The 26,466-nt window shown below is 41.0% G+C and overlaps 1 protein-coding gene across 1 annotated transcript; it reads left to right on the forward strand.

The window, feature by feature from the left end:
* The first annotated feature begins 4,418 nt into the window (after positions 1 to 4,418).
* On the forward strand, positions 4,419 to 22,103 carry CD8A (CD8 subunit alpha). Its single transcript, XM_069976376.1, has 6 exons — positions 4,419 to 4,486; positions 11,656 to 12,012; positions 12,480 to 12,560; positions 13,702 to 13,821; positions 16,573 to 16,606; positions 20,726 to 22,103. The coding sequence occupies exons 1-6, from the start codon at positions 4,432 to 4,434 to the stop codon at positions 20,775 to 20,777; spliced, it is 699 nt and encodes a 232-aa protein (XP_069832477.1). The 5' UTR covers positions 4,419 to 4,431; the 3' UTR covers positions 20,778 to 22,103.
* Positions 22,104 to 26,466: the final 4,363 nt, after the last annotated feature.

The following is a 26,466-nucleotide window of genomic DNA, read 5'->3' on the forward strand; positions in this document are numbered from 1 at the left end:
TTCCCCCTATATCTCCATATGGTGAGTGCTGGGGATCTATCTTCTTTATATGTAAATTGCAAGTATAGACCTGAATAATTTGCAAACAATTAATGTGTCCATACATTGACAGCAGGCAGAGAACTTGTACATGGAAAAAAATGAATACATATAGTAGATCAAAGAGTTATGGAAATTTTCCTGGTTAGTACATCCATTCCCTTTTGTTATATAAGAATTTCATGATTTTTATTTTTACATTTCGTTAATAAAGTTATATAACATAACTTTATAATATAACTGTATAATATATATATATATATATATTATTTTATTTTTTTTGTGGAACTGTAGGGCTGCCCAAGCCCTGGTCCTGGTGAGGTTATGTATTACATATCCCCTGATATCAATTATAACACATGTTAGCAATAGAATAAATATTAAACTTGGGGAAGCATGGGGGTGTGAGCACACGGAATCCCCCGGAGCTTATCCAAGAAATTTCCATAGTGTGCAAGGGCCCTAAAGCAGAGCGAGAAGGGATAACTGTCAATCACAGCCCGCTGTGCTACAGGTTGCCACACCTGCCGTGACACAGACTGATTTATAAAATCTAGTGTCTATCTAATGCATTAGAATAGACATTACGGAGCATCAGTACCGCTAACACTGCATGCACCAGCAATATCAATATGTAACTGTGCTGGGACCAGGGCTTTAGCAGCCCTACAGTTCCCAACACAGCCATTGGTAATATTAGAGGGGTCATGTCACCCCTTACTGATGCCACTCAATGTAAAAAAAGAAAGAAAAAGATATATTCTTTATTAATGTTATATTACAAAGTTATGTAACTGTAAAAAAAATATATATGTTTTTTGGGTTTCTTTAAATATTTGCCAGAATACCCCTTTAAGGGCAAACTGGTGATTGATTAGTGTTACATAAAAATTTAAAACCCATAAAAAAAATTTTTTAACAGTTAAAAAAATGATTTTTCGGTTTGATCTACTGTGGATCTACCTGTAGATTAGCATCATGTGGTTACCCCTCATGGTGTCTGCACGCAATCCGCTTCAGTAAGTGACATTTCTCTTCTTTTATTTCAAACCTGCAGCAGAAAAATCCACATCAAGTCAACTGCAGCAAGTCATTTCTATTGCAATCAATGGGAGGAGGGGTATTATGCATAAATATGCATTTGTTTTACACATTGAAATTTACATGAAAATTATTATATGTGAACATATCACAAGGAGTAGCAAACAATGCAATTATATGTAGATAATATTAAGAAAACATAAACGTTTATCACATGCTTGTAAAACGGCCGCCGTACAGGAAATTCACAATCACTATTAATAATATAAGTGATGTGTAAATTGTTGGTATTCTCGTGTTTTGTAAATGAGAACACACAAGCACAAATGTACAATATTTAATACACACATGTATATACAGCAAATTTATTATATTTATGCACAAGCCTTTTTGTGCTCAAAAATGTGCGACTTTCTTGTGTTTTAGTGACTCAGTCTTGCGCTTCCTCTGATAGAGGGGCGTGGCTTTGTTATAACAGGGCGTGGCTTAAGCGGTGAGTTTTTCAGCCACATTTATTATAAGCAACTTTTTAAAAAAAAATTCAAAAATTTTCTGCCAACCCTTTCTACACCAGAAGTAATGTAAAAACCACGATACAAAGAAATTCTTTGAAAAAACTGAAGCAGAAGCACCCGAACCCTCCCACTGACACACTGAGGAAGAAGGGATTCCACCACTTTTGCTCCATATGATTCGGCCCTTAAGGCCATCTTCTAGTGTCAGACAAAAATTCACAGACCCATTCCGCCGCTGTTGCTCCATGTGAACTGGCCCTTAAGGCTAGTTCACACAGAACTCTACGCCGCGGAATCCTGCCTGCCTCAGTGTGTCAATGGGAAGGCTCGCGCCCCTCCGCTTCTGTCACTCTTCGCTCAAAGAATTGACATGACGTGTGAGCTCTCCTACTGACACACTGTGTGACACTGAGGCAGACGAGGAAGGCCATCTTCTAGTGTCAGAAAAAAATTCACAGACCCATTCTGTCGCTTTTGCTTCGTCTGAACTGGCCCTAAATCTAAGCCATCAGCAGCTTTTTCCTCACTATAGAAAAGTCAGTGTACAATAGGGCTTCTTATCCTGAATGAGAAGATATAACTCTTATTTCAATCCATCACTCCAGCGCTAAGATACAAACTTTAAACATTTTCCCATACTGACATGTAGATGCAAACCCTGTGAACAATGGTGGCCCAGGAAATTTCCCCCTGGCCTTTATTTCCCAATTTGCTGAAAACTTCTAAAGCCTTATACAGTGCTAGAGCGACAATTAGAATAAAAGTTGTATCTCCTGAATCAGGAAGTCCTTTACTTTATTTGTGTAACTAATGATAGCACCTAGTCCTTACTACTACACTGGACTAAACAGACAGGCAATGTGCTGGGGGTTGATTTACAGTACAGTACTATAGATAGCATGTGAATGGAGAAAGGGGTTACTGATGCACTGGCTGTACAAGGTTCTATCTAAAAGAAGCAGCAGCACAGCAAGGAAGGGGAGATGAGAGGGAGAGTACCTGTCATTATAATTAATTAGGATATGTCATTAGGTATTTCAAAGGATATTGACTGTAGCAGGTCTCAGTCATGGGTGTTATGCTTTATATAGCACTGTATTCTTAGAATAGTAATACAGCAACACCAGTAATGAGTAATGAGTAAAGTAGACACCTCCTAGTATCCCACCCAATAGATCCGTGATGGCGAACCTATGACATGTTGTTTTAGCACTGACACGCGTAGCTATAGTCGCTGACACGCGGCTGCATACAGAAAAAAATGCGTCCGCATGAAAACTCTAGAACAACCCTGCAGCCTTACAGTGCGGCCCGCCCCTCCCTCCCCATTAGATAGTGTCTTTTATGGTAGGCATCTCCTCTAGTTCCCCCCTTCCCCCAGTAGATAGCATCCTCCCATGGTAGGCATCCCCCTATTATCCCCTCCCCAGTAGATAGTGTCCTCCATGGTAGGCATCTCCTCTAGTTCCCCCCTTTCCCCAGTAGAAAGTGTCCCCTATGGTAGGCATCTACTCTAGTTCCCCCCTTTCCCCCAGTAGATAGCATCCTCCCATGGTAGGAATCCCCCCTATTATCCCCTCCCGAGTAGATAGCGTCCCCCATGGTAGGCATCTTCCCTAGTACCCCCCGCCCCCCCAGTAGATAGTGTCCTCCCATGGTAGGCATCTCCTCATCTCCTCTAGTACCCCCCCCCCCCCCTTCCAGTAGATAGTGTCCTCCCATGGTAGGCATCTCCTCTAGAACCCCACCCCCAGTAGATAGTGTCCTCCCATGGTAGGCATCTCCTCTAGTACCCCCCCCCCCCCCCCCAGTAGATAGTGTCCTCCCATGGTAAGCATATCCTCTAGAACCCCACCCCCAGTAGATAGTGTCTTCCCATGGTAGGCATCTCCTCTAGTACCCCCCGCCCCCAGTAGATAGTGTCCTCCCATGGTAGGCATCTCCTCTAGTACCCCCCCCCAGTAGATTATGTCCTCCATGGTAGGCATCTCCCCTAATACCTCACCCCCCAGTAGATAGCATCCTTGCATGGTAGGCTTCTCCCCTATTTTACCCTCCCCAATAGTGTCCCCCATTGTAGGCATTTCCTCTAGTACTGCCCTCCCCAATAGATAGTGTCCCCCATGGTAGGCATTCCCAGTGGTAGAAAAAAAGCCATACTCATGTGGATTGACATCATTGGTGTACAGGAGCACTGAGGGAGGGAGCGGCCTCTTGTGGCTGGAGGCAGAATGCTGCCTGTGGCAACAGCAGTGATTGGCAGGGCAGGGAGACAATGGCTCCTCACTCTGTCATCAGAGCTTTGCATTAACAGTAAGTTCCTTTGGCCATGTGAGGGAGGGGTTATGAAGGGCGGGCATGGACCATCACCCACTATGCCCTCACCGTCAGCAGCCAGACAGCACTGCCGCGCCGTTTAATCCCCATTACAGTGCCCTCAAAGTCCCTAAATTTCTTGTAGCCTCCCACCACCACCAACCAGTGCAGGTAATATGCGTTCCATCAGCTCTAAGGATTTAGTACTGATCCGCTCAGAGCAGAGTACAGTACATTGTGGCCCCTTCTGTCCCAGGACTAGTGGGGGCTCTCGAGGTCAGCCTCCCATCAGTCATAGAAGGATGTCGAGCATTTATATTTAGGGTCCATCTATTTGGCAGCCTGTACCTTCATGAATATAACACTATGCTTATACACGGTGTATTATGTTTTACTTGTTTTCTGCATTTTTAATGTTATCTTTGTGTGTGAATCTGACATCACATCCTCCCTGATGCTGAGACCCCAGGTGTGTGATTCACGTCCTGTGCTGCCAGTCAGCGAGGACTGCAGCCCCGTCATGGTCTCTCACACCATGTTCACCTCCCTTACAATCCTTCTCTGCCTCTTCTCATGTAAGTCACATTTATCATTTTTAATTTCCATCATTATCATTTTCAGGCATTAAATTCCATTATTATATCATAGGCCTCCAAAGTTCATCTTTAGTAATATATTGTGTACATGGTTTGTTTTATGATTTTTTGTTGTAGTTTCATTTTTATTTTTTACTTTACTTTTTTCTTACTTTAATTTTTTTTTTTACTTTTATTGACCTGGTTATATTTTTTATTGTCTCTTTTATCATTTTACATTTCTAAAAATCATCTAATTATATATATATATATATATATATATATATATATATATATATATATATATAAACTTTTTCTGCGTGATTAGGCCCTTTTGCTTTTTTTTCTCTACCATGGGGTATGGTACTATATTCTCATAAAAAAAAAAAAAAAAAATATATATATATATATATATATATATATATATATATATATATATATATTTATATACACAGCCTTCTGTGACTGTGCCATATTCCTGTTTATTACATGGCTACTCTCTAAATATCAGGGATTTTACGGTGTTGTGATGTATTTTAGTTGACTATTTAAGTATATTTTATAAATTATTTTTCACCAAAGTAAGAACAAACTCTGATATTTTTAATTTATCAGCATGTTTTTTTTTTTTTCTTCTTTTTCAAATCCACATGGGAATAGGACGATGTCTAAATATCTATGAGATCATATCACTGGGGTGATGGAAATCAGAAAACATTATACTGTACTCTGATCCTGTTGGGTTTGGCTAATTTCATGAAGTTAATTTCAACAATTTATCTGTTACTTTTAGGGGTTTTAGTTAGTTGTTTTTTTTTACTTTTTTAATTTAATTATTTTTATAATTTAATAAGTTCCATTATGGGAAATCTACATTGGAGTGGTTCCAGGAGATGGTATGGTATATGATGAAGTTAAGCCCATCATACATATTCACTCAACAATCTCATGTTTACATGGAGTATTTCCTGACTGTCCCCTGATGGTTGAGGTTGGGAAAAAAATGGACAGGATGTACTAGGTTGCGCTTCCCCAGTGATATAAAAATGGACGCTCAGCTGATGCAGCAATATGAATATAATCAGATTTTAGTTACACAGGTTCGGCAGAACATAGGGGATGTTAGTAGTTATGATGAAATGAGTAATGAAGGATCTCTAGCTTACATATATCTCATTGTATGACGTAAAGAGGAGTATTACTTTTATCTGCTTAGGCTGCCTCTCTACATACTGTAGAGGCTATGGAAAGTTTAATGTAGGTTCAAGAATATTTGAGTTGGTTCCCATTGATTGTTATGGATAAGGGAGTACATAGAGCTAAGAGGGTCCCATAGCAAAGATTATAATGGGCCCATTTTTGGTCCACAAGCGTAACCACTCAGGATCGGAGGGTCTTGGTGCTTGTTTGTTTACATTCTATTTTAATGATTTTTAGTTTATTACCCCTTGTTTGCTAGAATTGTAGGACCTGCTCAGTAAGCCTACACAGGTTCTCACCACCCACCATTCTAAGTATAGATGAGTGAATCTACAGTATGTTCAGTTTCATGTGATCCCAATCATTTGGCAATTTATTCCCTGTGGCTGGAGAAGATGGATGCAGCCCTAGGCTGGCTGGAAAACATGGATACTGCCTCTGGCCTATGGCTGCATCCTTCTTCTCCGGGAGTCAAAGCCAAACATACTGTAGATTCAAGGGTATGTGTACCCTTGTAAAAGTGGATGCGTCTTTCAAATCTGATCATGGGCGTAACAAGTATAGGTAACATTGTCTGCCATAATCTAGCTAGAACCTTTTTTTCATCAGAAAGAACCAAAATAGCTTTCATTTGTTTTGTTTTTATTTATTTTTTTGAGTGTTTGAGTTTTGTGCGTTATTAGCTATTGGATAAGAATATACATGTGCATCAATGCTTAAAGGGGTTATCCAGCGCTACAAAAACATTTTCAAACAAAACTTTTCCCCCCTCTCTTGTCTCCAGGTCAGGTGTGGTTTGCAATTAAGCTCCATTTACTTCAATAGAACTGAGTTTGAAAGCCCACCCAATCTGGAGACAAGAGAGGGGGGAAAGTGGCCATGTTTTTGTAGCGCTGGATAACCTCTTTAAGATACTCAAATAGGTTTTTATAGATGGAAAATCCCTATCATGTTTTTAAAAAAAACCTTTTTACAGACTGGAACCCAATAACACAAAATATTGGTCACGGACAAATGTGAGCTTTGCCTTACAGTACATTACAACAAATTTTTTTTCATCATTTTTTGTTTTTCATAACTTTCGGTAGAAATCTTTAGTCAAGTCATTAAAAAAAAAAATGTTGTAGGGTAAAAAAAACTGTAGGGTAAATCTCACATTACTATTTGTCCTAGAACTGCTTCTCTGGACAGAGTTTTCCTTATTTTATTCAACAGCAAAAACTTCAACCAGATACTCAGTACGAGCTATAATTAAAGCTTGAAAATGGGATCCTTGTAAATCAAATAGCAATAGAGACCTCATCCTTCAAGGGGCTTCTCATAGTTGTTGGCTGGTAGACCCTGGGCAGCATTTATACACAGGGGGGTGGTCACGTTTGATTTTTTAGGGCTGAACCTCTGTAGTCTCTGAGTTAAAATGAAGTCCAAGATGAAGTCCAAGAGGAGTCCAAACTCAATTTCATTGCTGCATTCATGTCACTAGGAGACTTGTAAGCAATAACAGTTGAGTAGAGATGAGCGAACCTGGTTCTGGTTCAAGTCCATCCGAACCCGATCGTTGGGCATTTGATTAGCTGGGGCTGCTGAACTTGGATAAAGCTCTAAGGTTGTCTGGAAAACATGGATACAGCCAATGACTATATCCATGTTTTCCACATAGCCTTAGGGCTTTATCCAACTTCAGCAGCCACCGCTAATCAAATGCCGAAAGTTCTGGCTCGGATGGACTCGAGCATGCTCCAGGTTCTCTCATCTCTACAGTTGAGTAAAAGTCAATGGAAGCTGTTGGTGCAATATAGACACGAGTGTTTCTATTATTGCAAAAAGAGCCTGTGGAGCCTCAGTTATGAGTCTCAAAACACGGGACTAGCCAGATATCCCTCCAGGGAAGGATCTAGCAAATGGGTGGCTCCTGTACAGAGATTGCCAAAACTACTATATTAGGTGGTCCCTTTAGTCAATATCCAACCCAATTACAAGTCTGATGATATGACCAGAGAAATACCAAGGCCACGTATTCATCCACAGACAGCTGTTTCAAGTTGTTGCCCCTCATCAGCGTGGAGCAGGATTCTGGCTAATGAGGAGTGATGCCTAGTAGGCCAATATGGCAAACAGATCCCTGATCTCAGGGAGACCAACTAAAGAAGACACTGCAGGCTGCTAGTTAAAGCGCTCAATGCAGTGAAATTCTAGGTGCATTGTTTACTGGGAAACATCAGTATGGGTGTTGCCCCTCATCAGTGTGGATTTTCTGTTATTGTAGTTTCCAATAAAGGTGTTGTTTCACTAAATAGCTCCCTCTTATAGAGGAGCTGTTGGGCTTGACTCCTTTATTGCCAGGTGGTGTCTTTGTAAAGCAACATTTCCCCTGCCATGGTCAGATATGTCGGACACCTTAGAGAAAGGTCATACAACCCCACCAATTCATCCAGATCAGTCTCTAAGGGTGGCTTTACATCTGTGTTCAAGGGTCAGTCCAGGTTCTTAGTTACAGATTTCATTCAACAGGGGTAAATTGAGCCAGTGGAGCTATTGCAGGTTGGGCACCTACATAGCCTGACAGGCCCCATTGACTTTAATAGGGTCTGCTGTTGCTGGCTAGTGTCCATTATTTCATTGGATTTTAACTGGACCGAAGGTAGCGCTGACTGCATTTTTTTGTCTAGTTATTTGAACAGTATTGTCAGGAAAGAGAAGAATCCGGCATGTTGGATTACAACTGCCTGACCCTTTTGTTTTCTGGGAGATACGCTGCCATCAGAGTTGTCTGGCAACGGCTTATTTCCCCTTTCCCCATTCACAATGCTTGGTTGAGCCGAACAGCCGGGTGTATGAAGTAAACGAGAGAGACAACTATCATCTGGACGATAATTATGGACACCTTCTGTACATCCACTCTGGTTAATGGTCATATGTTTCTCAATAGGGCATATAAACAATGTGTTTTTTTTTTTCATTGCAATACAACCCCTGTATTTTTCCACGTAAGACAATGTAATCTAAGATAAGACTCAGACCTCATCTTTATTCTTATGTGGGTTAAATATAACAGGAAAATAGATTTACTAGTTGACAATTCTATGAAAGTTGAAGGGATTACCACAGAGCTATGAAAAGAGTACAGTAATACTGAATCTCTTATTCTTCACAACAGTAATGCTGCCGGTATTAGGGTCTCCTGTCTATATATATATATATATATATATATATATATATATATATATATTTACTTTTTGTAAACCCTCTGAGGACCAGGTCTAATATATGTCATGTAACTTTTACTTTTGGTCAACATAGCTTTATAGGGCTTGTTTTTTGTGGGTCAAGTAGAAAAATTCCACCTCCTTAAAAAAAAACACACCTCTTGTCTGGATCTGATATTTTTGATTTCCCTAATTTTATATACCGTATATTGGCATCTTCTTCAAAGAGACCTCAGCCCTAGAAGACTATTTTTAAGGTAATTTTGGGTGATCTAATATAGGCTTCACTTTATATAAATGAGTGTGTAATAGTAAATCAAGTCCATCAAGCAGCACCATCACTGTCCTGTTACATGTAGAAGGGGATAAAGTGGTTAATTTCTTGGTTGTTGGACATTTTGAACTAACATATAAAGCTTGGTTCACATTTGTCCAGTCATACGACATTGTCCCTGATGGGACTAGATGGGAAGGCCAGATGCCACAAGCTAGAACCTCTTCATCCGATATCTAATCTGTTGCCCCATAGGCTAAATTGGGGTGCAACACCAGATGTGTGTACCATCCGGCCATCAAGCCTGGATTCCCTGAATAAAAAAAATAAAAAAAACAATTATGCCATGCTTTTTGATATGGTGCCTCTTGGGCAGGCGGCAAATATGCTGGACCCCACATATATGTGCACAAGACCTGAGATCATTTACAGATCAAAACGTGAGAATCCTATTTACACAAACATTCACAAGGTTTCAACTTCTGATTTTATTTATAGGGTATAATTCTGCTAGTTGAAATTTTTTTTTGTTTACAGCATACACTAACCATCAATTGTTATACAAATCATGGACAGTTTGGGGTTGTGGGGATACCACATATATGTTTATTGGTCATTTCATATGTATGTGTGTACTTTTATTTCTGCTTTTTAAATTTAAAGGGGTTATTTCAAACTTATATCAGGTCCCTAAACCTAATAATAATAGTTGTGCCACCACAAGCAGTATCAACTTCTATAACACTGTTTAAGAATTTTGGCCATTGTCATAGCATCTCAGCGGGTTTCAAATTTGACTTCACGCTCCCATATGTTCCTTGGATCGCTGTACTGTTGTATAACCCAACAGAGCTGGAGCCTTAGGTCCTGGACTAATTGGCAGACAGTCACCATCAGGATTTTCTCGTACAGAGGATTCACTGTTCCATCAACTGTGACAAGTCACCCAGGTCCTACAAAAGCCAAGCAGCCCCAGACTTTTAGTCTTTTATAATACTGTTCAAAAATTTGGGCCATTGTCACAGCATCTTATTGGGTTTCAAATTTGACTTTGCACTCCCATGTGTTCCTCGAATCTCTGTACTGTTGTATAACCCAACAGAGCTGGAGCTTTAGGTCCTGGAACGATGGGCAGACAGTCATCGTCAGGATTTTTGCATTGAGAGGATTCACTGTTCCATCAATTCAGACAAGTCACCCAGGTCCTACAAAAGCAAAGCAGCCCGAAACCATCACACTGCCTCTACCATGTCTCACTGCTAGTATAATGAAACCCACATGTTATTCCCCACCCCCCACAGTCCACAGGAACCTATCCCAAAAGTCTGGATTTTTTTAATAAATGTGAGACAAGACTTTGTGTTCTTTTTAGAGTAGTATGGTTTTTTACCTTGTGACTCTCCCATGGAAGCCATTTTTGCCCAGTGTGTTTCTTATTGTAAAACTGTGTAGGGTAACCATTAAGGTATATTCCATCCAGTAACAATAGAGCAGGCGGTACAGCATGGATGCTGCTGCTCAGTCTACAGGAGTTTTTAGAGATGTCCATGCGCTGTACTCTGGAACAGCGACTCGTAGAGTCGGGCCCCCATTATCATGATTGGTCAGGGACCCAGTGGTCAAACCACCACCACCATCAGACACTTATTCCCTATCCTGTGGATAATAACTTTTAGTGTAGCCCTCACTGTGATTCTGCATCCTGGAGCATTAGTAATGGTGCTGTTATCCATCCCAGACTGGTAGACTTCAATGACTTTGGCATCTGTACGTGACTCTCTCTATAATGTGGCATCACATGCTGCTCTTTGAGGGTTTCTAGCTGCTTCACATTGCTGTTCCAGTTCTACAAATGTGGTGTGTAAATCCATCAGATCTGACAGGAACCATCATGGGTTTGGCCAGTGAAGCTTAATCTGATTGTCTATAAAATTTCGGTAACTGGCTGTGGTGGCAGAAACCTTTTACACAAGGCCAGGTAGGGCTCAACAGGGTAATTTTTGCTAAAATAAGATAAATCGGTACATGAATCTTAGAGTGTTATTTTGGGTAATCTTTGTCTAATATTTAAAGTAGTTGATCGAAAACATTCAAGTGCGACTAATATACAAAAAGAAAAGACACTATTTGTCTATTAGCAGGTATAGTATACAGGCAATGGTTATTGCATATCTAGATTTGCCCTAACAAAAAATAACCTGCGGTCCTCCGATGCCAGATCCATGACACAATAAAAGGGCCACAGTAGTTTTCTTGTTTGCCTTCAGATGCCCCCATTGATGCCTGCCATTGAAGGGAGCTATGGCCATTGCCTCACATGATCACCATGATGTGACTACTGCCTCCACCATGGCAAGCATATTCATCATGTGTATGGCCAATAATAATAACAAAATACAATAAAACTACAAATAAGATGCAACATTGGTCATTGCTCCATGATACATCATATGATCTCCCTATGACTTTTTATGGGGCTTCTCTTTTAGGTACTCACCAGCTGAAGATAACAAGCGTTCCTCTGCAGAAGGGCAGCACCGGGCCTGTCAGGGTGTACTGTGAGCTTGATGTCGGAGAAGCCAAAGATGTTGGGGTCTTTTGGTTCCGTCATAGGAAGGGGGAAACATCTCCAGAATCTATTCTATATCTCAGCAACACAGGGAAGCCAACATACAAGGATACCAGAACTTCGGAAAAGTTCACGTCAGTTTCAACTTCAGGAGGGTCCCAGTTCATCCTGACAGTAAATGTATTCGATAAGATGGACCAAGGCACTTACTACTGTATGATCAATAAAAACTCAGTGCTTCAAATAAGCCCCGGCTTACCACTCGTCTATCCTGAAGGTAACCACCTCATACAGTTTTTTCATCTTCTGGTATCAAACAATAAAAAAAATTACATTTTTGAGTTCCATTGTTCTCCATATTCCTTATTTTTTCTATTTATTTTGGGGTTTATTTGTATTTCTTATTTTGTATTTATGATTTGTTCATATACTTTATTTTCTGAAGAAAATATCTTTGTATATTTATGCTTTTTACCTATAAATAATATACTGTATATATATATTCCAATTTGTTTGCATTTCTTGTTTGTATTTATATATGTGTGTTTATATATTTTATTTTCTAAAAAAAAAAAAAAAAGAAAAAACCTTTGTTTTACCTATTCCCAGTTTGTTTTTAATTCAGTTTACGCGTAGGTTTTATTTGTATTTATGTTTTGTGTTTATATTTTGTTAATATATTTTATCTTCTAAATATATATTTCTATATTTATGCTTTGATTATTTTTACTCATTTTTTTTAAGTGACAACACCCAAACCAAAAACAACCAAACCACCTCCAGCTAGAACGACGGTTGCAGTAAATCCATGTAATTGTCCGCCAGGTATGTTCCGCATTCTTTTTGTATGAGTGGCATGGGTGTATCGGGGGAGGGGGCTTGGTCCATGTGTGTGCTGGGTTCTGTGTATTGAAGGAGGTTGAGGGCACATCGTATGGAAAATTCGCTATGCGATCGTTTTGCGATCCCTTAAGCCTATCTCACACATAGGTGAAATTGTTGAAAGACTGTTTACACTGAATGATCTGCGAATTTTTTGCGAACGATCAACGATGATTTGTGAACATGTTGAAAGATCAAAATGAACGATTTATCGCTTGTCGTTTGATCGTTCGCTGCGTTTACACGTACGATTATCGTTCGAATTTGATCGTTATCGTGCAAATTCGAACAATAAATCGTTCCGTGTAAAAGGACCATAAGAAAGGACAAAACAGTCAATCGGGTAACAGGAATCATGATGGCAAGAGGATATCAGAGGGATGATTTTGTGAGAAGCAGTGATCGCCCTATGTTAGGTCCCATTGTCATATGTTCAGCTTTCCCATCTATATTCCCTTAAAGGGGTTAGGCTTAGAAAAAGAAAAACTACTTTCTTGGAAAAGCAGTGCCACCCTTGTACTCAGGTTTGGTGTGGTATTACAAGTCATCTCCAGTCACTTGAATGGAACTGAGCTGCAAAACTTCACACCCAGCCTGAAGACAGGAGAGGTGCTGTTTCTGGAGGAAAGCGACCAGGTTTTTCTAGGCCTGGAAAAACCCTTTCAGAACATGACAAAAGGGATTAATAGGGATTATAAATTTATACATGGCGCAACTGTTCTCATCTGAACTAACTTAACTTAAAAAAAAAATAAAAAATAACTTCCTAAAACAATTATAGTAAAAAAAAAAAAAAAAAAAACATGTATATGCTGTAATTCTATTCAGAGAATTAATTTTTATATCTGTATGTGCTCAAGATGGAGTGAAAAAGTGTAAAAAAAAAAAAAATACTCACCTGCTGCCGAACCCTCTGTCCGTGCTGTTCCAAGAGTGCAGTCTATGTTACCTATAATATTACATTGTAAATAGTATACGACTCACCGCTGATTATGACAAGTCAGTAAGATTGTGGCCATACATTATAGGAAGTTGTCTCTGTATATATTGTGTATATAACAATTATTTTATTTTGGTTATTTAGAAAGTAAAGAGCCTGAAGCCCTGGGATTATCCTGTGACCTGTTTGTATGGGCTCCTTTGGCAGGACTATGTGGAGTATTCCTGATCTGTCTTCTGATCACTTCCATAATGCTCTGCTGCCGTAAGATATTTTAGATCTATCTATCTATCTATCTATCTATCTATCTCCTATCTATCTATCTATCTATCTATCTCCTATCTATCTATCTATCTATCTATCTATCTATCTATCTATCTATCTATCTATCTATCTATCTATCTTCTATCTGTATCCTATCTATCTATCTATCTTCTATCTGTATCCTATCTATCTATCTATCTATCTATCTATCTTCTATCTATCTCCTATCTATCTATCTCCTATCTATCTATCTATCTATCTATCTATCTCCTATCTATATCTCCTATCTATCTATCTATCTATCTATCTATCTATCTATCTATCTATCTTCTATCTATCTCCTATCTATCTATGTAAACTCTATCTATCTATCTATCTATCTATCTATCTATCTATCTCCTATCTATCTATCTATCTATCTCCTATCTATCTATCTATCTATCTATCTATCTATCTATCTATCTATCTATCTTCTATCTATCTCCTATCTATCTATGTAAAATCTATCTATCTATCTATCTATCTATCTATCTATCTATCTCCTATCTATCTATCTATCTATCTATCTATCTATGTAAAATCTATCTATCTAGATTATATGTTTCTATCTGCCTATCATCTATCTTCCTTCACTTCTGAATTTCTTCAAAATAGTAGCTTGTGATTCTTTTTCTGGTTTCCGTCCCCACTAAGCCTTATTAGAATACATCACTTTGCAGCTTTCTCTATATACTGACAGCTGAATAGCCCATTATTTGATCTCCTCTTCTTTACTTAAGAATAATGGAATGGATTTTATTTGTGCGGTAACCTGTGGACTCAGAGTTAGGGAAACTCCTTAATGTGGCCGTACATTTTTAATACCTGTCCATTTGGCCACCAGTTATCTCTCCCGTCATTCCCGTACACACAAATATTCAGCACAGCCAAACATTTATATCATCTCTATGGGGAGGGAGGAGTAAGCCGCAGCCAGACAGCTCTGATGTCAGTTTATCCCTCCAACAACAAAGGGTTGGGCAGAAATACTCCAACCCATCCAATGTCATCTATGGGTAGAGAGTTGGGAGGCTGCCATACACTTGGAAAAACATCCAAATCCACCATGATTGATTATTATAAGGTGTATGGGCATCTATAGACTGAAACAGTTAAAAAGCAACATTTAACGTGACTATGTGTAATATATTACTGATGATAACTAAGACCATATATGTCAGCTACAATAATATAAATTACTGTAACCAATTACAAACAGTATATATCATAGAAACATAAAAGATTGTCGGCATAAAAAAAAAGCAAACTTGGTCCATCTATATCCCAGGAGGCCGGTGATATTGTGATATTCGGTATACTTACAATCAGGCATCTTACATGAGGCAGCTTCTATGACCATCTATAAGGCTGCGGGTGGGAAATCTAGTTTTATCTCCTACCATCAAAGAGAAAAGAATTTATCAACATTCTTAAAGCAAATGTACCACTAGTACATCGCTCTTTTGTTTTTTACATGCACATACCAGCGCGGAGATACTGTTGCTGCGGTCCTTTTTTAGAACCGCCACCTGGTGTAAGTCTATTAGTGAGCACCGGCCAGTCATGGGGCCCCCAGTGTGATAGTCTGTCCTCTGTGAAGCGGCTTTGTATTCTAAGGGTGGTATTACACGGGCCGATGGGGGCCCGATAATACCTGTAAACGAGCAGCAATCTGCTAGATCGTTGCTCGTTTACTTGGCCTATTACACGGCCCGATAATCGTTAAACAAGGGCTGCAGTGACATCGTTACCGATGTCCTTGCAGCCTTTGTTTAAACTGTATACATACCTAATCCATGGTCCAGGGTTCCTCTTCTTCTTAACTTCTCCCCGGGTTCGCGCACTTCAGATTCACAGTGGCTTGTCTCTGCTGACAGGCAGCTCGGCCAATCACTGGCTGCGGCGGATCCGGCCTGTGATTGGCCGAGGGGCCTGTCAGCTGACACAGGCCGCTGAGAAGCCGGAGCGCACGGGACCCGGTAAGAAGCTCTGAGGAAGAGGAAGCCTGGACCATGGATTAGGTATGTATTCTTCTTTGCTAATCGTCAGCCGCGCACCACTATTACACGTAGCGTTGCACGGTCGGCGCCTGACGATTATAGGTCTGAACTTATATCAACGATCAACCGGCTGATCGCTGTCTTTAGTACACGGAACGATAATCGGGCGAATCGGGCCGATTATCGTTCCGTGTAATAGTACCCTAATAGAGCCAAGTCACACATGGGAGAGGGTTTCATCACACTGGGGGCCGCCAGGTCTGCCCCCAGTGCTTCACGCCCGGCCGGTGCTCCGTAATAGACCAACCCCGTGCGCGGGAATCGGGTGGTGGTTCAAAAAAAGGACCACAGCACCAGCATCTCCGCACTGGTATGTGCATGTTAAAAACAAAAAAGCAATGTACTAGTGGTATATTCGCTTTAAATAAAATATAGAATCCATATAAAATCCAAGCGTGTAACTTTTCTCATCTAACACATAAGCCAGTGCTACGTAAGCACCATCCATTACTTTCCACATTGCTGTACTATCCATTGTATCTATAGCCTAAAGCACCTAATACATGATGTCTGACCATTCTCTATTTCCATCATGCCATATGCTTGTTGTGAATACTAGAGAACCTGTAAACCATATTGCTTCTAGAGCATTTCTTTTCCCATTATATTCCATCATTTGAAGTCATATAAGGTTTTTTTTTTAATGTTTTAGGAACAAGAAGACGGCGATGCCGCTGTAAGCCAAGGTGAGAACAGCTCAATGCTGAGGTCAATGCTCGACTCTCACTGTCCTCAGATCAGGCAGGACTATTAATGCTGAATATAATGTGGTATAAAACACATCAAAGATGCGGGTGGTATTTCCTGTTTGTTCGTATTTTTGTAGACTTATCAGCTTTATAAAACTCTATACAGACGGACATAGAATGACTATACCTCAAGACATGACGTCAATACAATCTCTTATGTTCTATGCATAGAACATTACAACCCCCAACATGACATGATCACTGGATGTGACCATAAAACTATTTTACTGGATTTCACTTAAAGCAGTTATTTATTTATTTTTTTAAAGTTTTCTATGTTTAAATTAAGGTTATATATATGGCCACTAGGTGTCTCCCTTTATTGCGCATGAGTACAGCCGCTACACATCCACATTCAGTAGCAGAGAATCCTGGGAGTGCTTGCATTGTATGGTCAGCTCTCCTGTCACACTTCACCAAAACCTCTGTAACCTCACAGTGACATTATAATGACTGAATTATTGCATAACAAAGAATATATACACTATAGGGCGGAAAGCCCAAAACACAGCTGGGCTTGTTCCCACTGGGTATAAAATATAACTTTTAATGATTTTTGGTAATAAAATAAAAAATTCATAGTGGCCTTAAAGAGGACAGGCTCCCGACCCCCGCTTGAGCCCCTCATACTTTGCGTGCTGCTGAGATGAGTCCGACGCTCATAGAGAATGAATGGAGCGTTGGACTCACCATTCATTCTCTATGAGTTTCAGACCCATCTCAGCGGCGCTCGCGCCGGGCTTCCCGCGGGGATATCTCCGTACCGGGACCGGTACTGGGGGGAGTTAAAAAAAAAACAACTGTATAGCCCCTCGACTAGTTTCACCGTAGCCTGGGCGTCATCAGGGGTAGGGCTTGTGGCTAGGTAGCGCTACTATTGCCTTTTATTTATAGGTGCCTTCAGTGACCTCACCAGGTCAATGTGCATAGTTAACCAATCAGTCATCCTATACATCTCTCTTCTGCCCTTTCTCAAATGTCAGATGCCATTTGGTTAACTGCCAATGACCGTCATTCTGCCTACGGCCATATCTCTAGTGATATACGCATGTAAATACTACACTTTATTGGTGTTAGACTTCACTCACCAATCCGACTGTCCTGTACTGACTGTACTGCTGTCATATTTGTCAAGTCAAACTCCAGGAATGCAAAATCTGCCACCAGAGGCGGAATACACATGGCAGAAGCGGCCCTGCTTAGTTGATATACAACAGTTACATGCACAATAAACTGGTATCTTCCCTTGTGTGAGCGCGCAAAGGACTGGGACTACCAGTGTTTGGCCTCTTTCTTTGAACAGAGAAAAGACCAAGAGGGAGCTTGGCGCACAGTTTCGCCACATGTATAACATTGATTTAACATAGAAAAGTTAGACTGGATTCACACTGCGGTTTTGCAGTCTGTTTAATGTATCCATTTGTTTTTTTAAATCAGATAGTTTTTATTGAAGTTTCTATACAACTTTTTTTTAAAACACATATAGAAACAATGTATTAATTTTTAAATGGTTACTTTTAACGTCAAAAACATGGGCAATCACATTTTTGTGTACGCTAAAAAAGGGGGGGAACCCCATCTGTTTTGTACTTTTTAAAAAAAATAATGTAGGTCAATGGAAAAACGGATCCAAACAGATTTCACACAATTGCATTTGTTTTTCCATCCGTTTTCTTTTTCTTCATAAAACATATATGTTATTTAAACGGACTGCAAAAACGCAGTGTGAACTATTGAGGTCTGTATACAGTCTGCAGTCACCAAAAAGTGGTGCAAAGTTGCCTGAAGATGCTTTTTACCTTCATTTGTTGGCTTGGGCTTGGTAGTAATTGTACAATCTGTCCAAGGTTTTCTACCAGGGAATATTTCGAAGATAAATCTGGTTTCCCTTAGTCCACTCAGCAGCACAATAGTGGGGATATATCAGTTCACATGGCAGAGAAATCCCCACTTTTGTGCTGACGATAAAGATGTAAGGGACGTATAGGTTTGTAGGAACCACTGTCAGGGCAATACTTTTCCTGCATGTTTATAGAGTGCACATGTACTGCAATATGTTGCCCAAATAATGGCATACTGTGCCTGAATAGAGCCTAATGGGGTCCACATAGTGCCATACAGAAACTTGACGAACCATAGAATAAGAGGTTATATAGTAGACTCGCCCTGTACCTGGCACAGTTTAGCTGGTAGCTAGATGCACATATCCCCTAGTATGTAAGAGACAGAAATGAGAGGTGAGAACCAAAAGTTTTTTTCCAATGGTTGGTGGTTGAGTGTGACTGTACTAGCACTGTGGTCAGCATGGTATCACGGCCACTGTACTCTGTGAATTTGAGCCGTCGCGCATACACACACAAAAAAAAATAACCCAACCACACATAAGTTTCATTTCCTTAATAATCGTAACTGCAGAAAAGTTTCTTCTCATTTTTTCCTTTACATTTTTGGACAATGTCTCCGATTACATGCCCTCTTTCCGGACACTCACTAAGAGAAATAGGCTGTAGTATAGTAACCAATGTCATCTATGGAACTCCATGTTATTTTAATACCCAATGGAAGATGGCAACATTGGGAGATGTCACATTGTGGAAAAGTTGTAGGAGTTCCTCTATGGACGTGGACAGGACTGGACTCTCAGAGATTATGTGTTGTCTATGCAGAGTGCAATGGTTGAAATGGACCCTGGAAGCATTAGTTTTCTTATGGTCCATCTAGTGATGACAAATGGGGATATCTCTGTAACTCCCTGTAATGGGCAGTGGATGTGGACCCGCTGCACTACCGAATCAGTTTGGCTTTGGGTCACGCAGGGAGCAGAGTCTAAGTTTCCACCCTTTATCCTACTCCAGGATGCGGACACTGGACTTTCGCAGCTAGAGGACAGAAAGGTCGCTGGTCCCGATGTGGGTAGCACCCAGTTCTAGTAAGCCAAGCAGTGCCAATGAGACAGCAGCAGGATCAGGATACGACAGCAGCAGGATCAGGGCAGGATCAGGATAAGACAGCAGCAGGATTAGGGCAGGACCAGGATAAGACAGCAGCAGGATCAGGATAAGACAGCAGCAGGATCAGGATAAGACAGCAGCAGGGCCAGGGTAGGATCAGGATAAGACAGCAGCAGGATCAGGGCAGGATCAGGATAAGACAGCAGCAGGATCAGGGCAGGATCAGGATAAGACAGCAGCAGGATCAGGATAAGACAGCAGCAGGGCCAGGGTAGGATCAGGATAAGACAGCAGCAGGATCAGGGCAGGATCAGGATAAGACAGCAGCAGGATCAGGGCAGGATCAGGATAAGACAGCAGAAGGATCAGGGCAGGATCAGGATAAGACAGCAGCAGGATCAGGGCAGGATCTGGATAAGACAGCAGCAGGATCAGGATAAGACAGCAGCTTTAGCCAATCAGGTGCAGAATCAGGGCAGGTGGCTTCAGATGCAGGCCAGACAGTCCGGATTGACAACAGGAGAGGTAAACAACATACAGGGTCAGATAAGCCTAATTTGAGGAAATGGCACAGGTCAGGATACATGGAAAAGCAAACACAGGAACACATCTTCACTCAGGACCACAAGGAACTAAAAACATTCAGTCCAGTAGGAACAGATGAAGCAACTTTAAATGGGTGCAGGTGGATGGAGGAAGAAATAGGGGAAACACACTGGTCCTTTAAATTCCAGGCAAGCAGATGGGTGTGCACCCTAGTGGACAGGAATGGTATTACAGCTATGGCCAGAAGCAAGCCGAGACCAGGAGAAACATCAGCGTAAACCTGGCGTAAGCAAAAATTGCGGTGGAGGAGCGGCAGGGCCGAGCTTGAGGAGATGAGCAGTATGGGCAGGACCAGGACACAAGACTGAAACTTCTTCATCTTCTGCACTAGATGAAGGAACATGGCAGAGTGTAGCTACACAATAGGGAGGAAACATTAGGAGCAACATGCACTCAATTCTATGGAAAAAAAAATGTAGGATATAGTGTGGTCAGGTATTGGCATAAATATATATAACTATATATTAACCCCTCGTTTGTCCCACTTCTGTTTTACCAGGCCCATGGATGACAAGAATGGTAATATGAATATGGCAAAAAGACAGATTTAATGCATTGCCTTCTCTGCGGACTTTCTGCTTGCCTATGATGCCACAGATAGAAGACCCCCATATTCTATAGAGAATTGTTCTTATTTCTCCAGGACACCTAGGAATGACCCTCCTATGACGGCTTATATGTATTTCTGGAGACAGCATTGTACATTAGGATTTTACTGATCTGTGTAAAGATTTATTGTTAGGGTTGGTCTTCGGTTTCCTTTGTAATGACATTTTTGAGCATAATGGAGATACATAGGTCAATCCAACCAAAATCGGGTTTACTGTATGTGTTCTTCCCGTGTTCCTGTGGGTGTTTCCCCTGGTCCGGTTTCCTCTCATACTCCACAGACTTACTCATATGTACATAGACTTATTTTTCAAGAAATGATGTAATTTAGAAAACATTTTATAAACTCATTGATTAGAATGGACACAGTGTAATGCTTACATTCACCTGTGGTGGCGCTGCAGGGAAATTGAACACTTACCATCAGGTTTCCTCACAGGTTACAGATGATCCTCGAGATCGCTTCTAACAAATAGGGATTGCCCAAGCTTAGCAACCCTTCAGAATTGTTGAGGAGTTTGTGAGCCCCATTAGGGAGCTACAGACATGGGCAGACAGCTGATAGGGAAATAAAACCAAATGATACCTTTCTCTTAGCTGATTGTCTGCAAAGTTATAAAATCATGTTTTCCTTCTAAGCTCAATTTTACAGAGGCCATGCTGAGCTGCATCATGCATGCCTACTAGCCCCCCCACCCCTCCCTTTTTGGCTTCTTGACCTTGATAGGACAGTCCTAGTATAGGTCATGTGATTGACCTCTTACTTGTTCTCTCCAGGTATCAGCCATTGATCTCCAGCCTTCAAGCTACAAATGACCATTTGCCCACTACCAATCAGTTATGACCTATGGGAGTATTTGTCAACAAGTATTAACTTTCCCTGCAGCGCCACAACAGGAGAAATAAAGCATTACACAGTTCCCATTCTCAGTATATTGTAGAGACATACTGAGTCCCCCAGAGAAAGAGACATTCTGCAGCCACAAGGGGGAAATGCTCTTTAAAAGTCATGATAATCATCCCATAGCAACCAATCTTACCTTCCATATCTATGTTTTTCCATTTGCATCAGTTGACATAAATTACAGTGCTATACGGGTGTATGTAACGGCTGCCTCCTACTGTGGCTTATAAAACTGTGTCATGTTATATAGCACCTGTGCGTGAGAGCTGCACTTTATTTGCCATTTTTATGACTGACAATGACATAATAATTGTTTGTATAGACATTTCCACTTAATAATAAAATGTTTTGTATTTTCTACTGATCACTTAGCATTTTTTTATGGGGAAAAAATTAAATAAAAAAATAATTGAAACAATATATATATATATATATATATAATCAAATGAGGCATAAAAGTTTTCTTCTCTATTCACGTACAAACTGAAAGCAAGAAAGTGGTCTGTAGATGGTCATGTGACCTACAAAGCTTTCGACAGCAGGTAACTTTCCCCTACCCAGAAATTTTGTTTGCTTTCTTAAGAGATTGCTTACAGAAGGTGTCAATAAGAGTAAGAAGGAAAACTTCCCCAAAGTAAAGCAAAGTTTTTCCCCTTCCTTAAGTTTTTATCTAATCACTGATCTAAGACGCTGAACTAACCGAGCTGATAAGACTACAGTAGTTTGAGGTATAATAGAACAGAAAGGAAGGACACACTTCTAAAAATAAGTAAACTGTTAACCTGTGGTTATAAGAACCGAGAATTGACATTGTTATGTAGCAACAATAATGTGTGTCACTGGTGGGCACAGACTGCAGAGGTCCCCTGTGCAAAAAATATGCTTGGACTTCCCCATAAACCAATCATACCCCCATCCTCCTTCCCTATTTAAGTGTTAGCAGCACAGTTACATCCAGTGACTCACAGGGGGCATCTTCTCTGATTGGACTTGTTCACTTCTTATTTCTTCTCCATCTGGCTCTGGCCATCATGAAGACTTTCACTAGCCATGAATTATCTCTGCAGAACCTGCCCCCATATAATAGGCCCCTTCTATACCACCATGTAGCGTTAGGCCCCCTCTATGCCCCAGTTTAGTAGTTAGGCCCCCTCTGTGCCCCCATGTAGCTCATATGCTATCCACTCTCCAGCAGCTCTCTCCAAGAGTGCACTCTCCGCTCATAGGTTCCAACAGAGGCAACATTGTACAAATACAGTGCCTATACCAGAAGTCGCTGGCTGCCTCTATCGTTCATCAGATGGAAGATATATGTTCAACCGGGAATCTGGGACATGCATCCAGGATTCTTGAGACAGCCGTACAACACAGATCTTGGGCGCCTACTGGATGATTCTCTGGTTGGCCCCAACATCTGTGCTGTACTACAGTCTGAGCGAGCCCCAGTGTCGGACAGGTGTACCTTGAACCCATCAGTGGAACTGATCCTGAAGGCCACCAATGAGCAACTAGTAAGAAGTGAACCCTTCTGTGTAGCACCCCTTTTATATGGCCCCCCCTAACAGATTGCCACCTGTGTGGTTCCCCCTTATCGATGTCCCCCTCTGTATGGGCTCCCTTATTAATGTCCCACTCTGTGTTGTCCCCCTTACAGATCACCCTTTCTGTGTTGTCCCACTTACAGATGGCCTCTTTTGTGTGCGATTCCTTATCGATGTCCCCCTCTGTGTTGTCCCCCTTACAGATTGCCCTCTCTCTGTTGTCCCCCTTACAGATGGCCCCTTCTGTGTGGGCTCCCTTATTGATGACCTGCTCTGTGTGGTCCCCCTTACAGATGGCCCCATCTGTGTTGTCCACCTTTCAGATGGCCCCTTCTGTGTGAGCTCTGATATTGATGGCCTGCTCTGTGTGGTCTTCTATATTGCTGGTCCCCTCTGTGTTGTCCCCCTTACAGATGGCTCTTATGTGCAAACCAGATTTAAAAAAAACCTCACCTAAAAACTTGCTCCCCCATTGTTGAAGCTCGACTGTCACAGCTCTCTTCTGCTCTTTCTTCCGGTGCGCTCAACTTACTGATGCACTCACCCAGGAAAGTGTATCCCAGGCTGCCGGGATGGCCCTGGATGGTGGTTCCTCCTCAGACCTCACTCAGCAATGAGCTATAATAGATCATTGCTGAGTGAGAAATGAAAATGGAGCCCATAGAGAAGTTTGGGCCACAGCCCTTTCCCAGGTAAGTCGGGTGCGAACGCCAGCCCTGATTGAAGTGCAGGGAAGTGCTGCTGCCCTGTCAATATGCTGATGGGTGATGGTCCTAGGAGAGTCAATAAGTATGCCATCACTCTAAAACTGGGGGAAAACTTGCACTACATTACTTAATTAGTTTCACATACACTCTGTTATGTTATGTGTATGTCCAGCGCCACCCTGTGGACTATAAAAGGAATGTCACAGGTGCATTTGTAACACTATTTTATATATATATATATATATATATATATATATATATATATATATATGTATATATATATGTGTATATATATTATAAATTCTCATACACACTGTATACCTGCCTAGGGTGTTGTTCACTTGTATTAATACAGAAAATAGAACTCTTATAGGAATACATCAAAAATATAACAATGGAACACAATGGTGATAATAAAATTAATAATAAACTATTTAAATTTCTAATGGTCTTAGGTCTCCTGCCCAGGAACCACATCAAGTAGAATTACAGCTCTTTCACATTCGATATACTGCAGCTTAACCCTTTGAGGACAAAGCCCAAAATGACCCAGTGGAACGCGCAAATTTAGATTTTTGTGTTTTCGTCTAAGAGCTCTAGCACTTTCAGTTTTCTATCTACAGGGCCATGTAATGGCTTGTTTTTTTTTACAGGAATAGTTGTACTTAGTAATGGTGTCTTTCATTTTACCATAACATGTATGATGGAACCCCAAAAATATTATTTATGAAAAAAAAATTGGTGAAATAAAAAAGAATGCAATATGGTAAGGTTTGGGGGGTTCCTGTGTCTACGTAATGCACTATATGGTAAAAGCGACATGATACAATTATTCTATAGGTCAGTCCGAACACAACCATATGCAGGTTACACAGATTTTCTAATGTTATATACATTTTTTAAAGAAATCCTTTTTTTTGCAATTAATTATTAAGAAAATGGGCCTATTATGACACTTATAACAGTTTTATTTATTCCCCTACGGGGCTGTATGGGGTGTAATTTTTTCCGCCATGATCTCTAGTTTATATTAAAACCATATTTGTCAAGATCGGACGTTTTGATCACTTTTTATTAATTTTTTAATATATAATGTAAGAAAAAATCGGTAATCTGTGCACTTTTTTCGCTCTTTTCGTGTACGCCGTTCGACGTTTGCGATGCGATTGTTATATTTTAATAGATCGGACAATTACACACGCTGCGGTATATTATATGTTTACTTATTTTTATATGTTTTATTTATATAATGGAAAAGGGGGGGTGATTTTAACTTTTATTCGGGGAAGGGCTTTGGGGCAGTGTAATAATGATTTTTACACATTTTAAGTCCCTTTGGGGGACTTTTACATTCATTACTTGGATTTAATACATTGATCATTGCTATGCCATAGGCATAGCATTGATCAGTGTGATAGGCGATCTGCTTATTGAGCCTGCCTGTTCAGGCTCAGTGAACAGATCGCCGATCAGACCGCACGGAGGCAGGTGAGAGACCTCCGGCGGTCTGTTACAACGATCGGGACCCCCGCAGTCACACTGCGGGGGTCCCGATCGTTAAGTGACAGTGGACTCCCGGAGTGGAGTCCCGATCGTTAAGTGACAGTGGACTCCCCTGTCACTTACACTTAAACGCCGTGGTCGCTGCAGCCTGTTATTTATAGGTTATTTATAGGCCCCCACCTCCTATGAAGCGCGCTCCGGAGCGCGCTTCATGGCAAAGGACGTACAGGTACGCCCAGAGTCGTCTGGGCACAGACTTCCAGGGCGTACCGGTACATCCTTAGTTGTCTGCTCAAGATTAAAAGTTTGCATGTAAAATAGGTAATGTAACATTTTAGGCTATGTTCACACAACGTATATTTTTGTAAAATCATGGCCGTTGTACAACGGCTGTCATTATTACGAAAATATACATTACCTCTCAGTCTATAGGATCCCGGACAGAGCGTATACACAGGGTATATGCTCCGGCCGGGATCCCTAGCGGCGCCGCAAACAACTGACATGTCAGTTTTCTGTGGGCGCTATTCAGTGAATAGCGGCCACAGAAAACCATGTCAGTGCACACTGTGGAGTGAGCGGCTCCGTCCGCACGCTCCATAATGTGCAGTGGGGAGTTCTGATGCGGATGCAGCCAAAAAGATGATCCAGCCGGTACTGCAGTACTGGCCGAGATGATCTTTTCAGAGAGCGGCCGGAACGGCCGGTCTCATACATAATGTGCACATAGCCTTAAGGTGTGTTTACACGTAACGATTATCGTGCGAATTTGCGCGATAACGATCGAATTCGAGCAATAATCATACGTGTAAACGCAGCAAACGATCAAACGACGAACAAGAAATCGTTCATTTTGATCTTTCAAAATGTTCTTAAATCGTTGTTCGCAAAAAAATTTGCAGATCGTTCCGTGTAAACGGTCGTCGCGAAAGTCCGCCCGCCCGCAGCCCGGCCCCCTGCTTGCAGCCCGGCCCCC

The sequence above is a fragment of the Dendropsophus ebraccatus genome, chromosome 7, assembly GCF_027789765.1.
Source record: "Dendropsophus ebraccatus isolate aDenEbr1 chromosome 7, aDenEbr1.pat, whole genome shotgun sequence".
Lineage (NCBI taxonomy): Eukaryota > Metazoa > Chordata > Amphibia > Anura > Hylidae > Dendropsophus > Dendropsophus ebraccatus.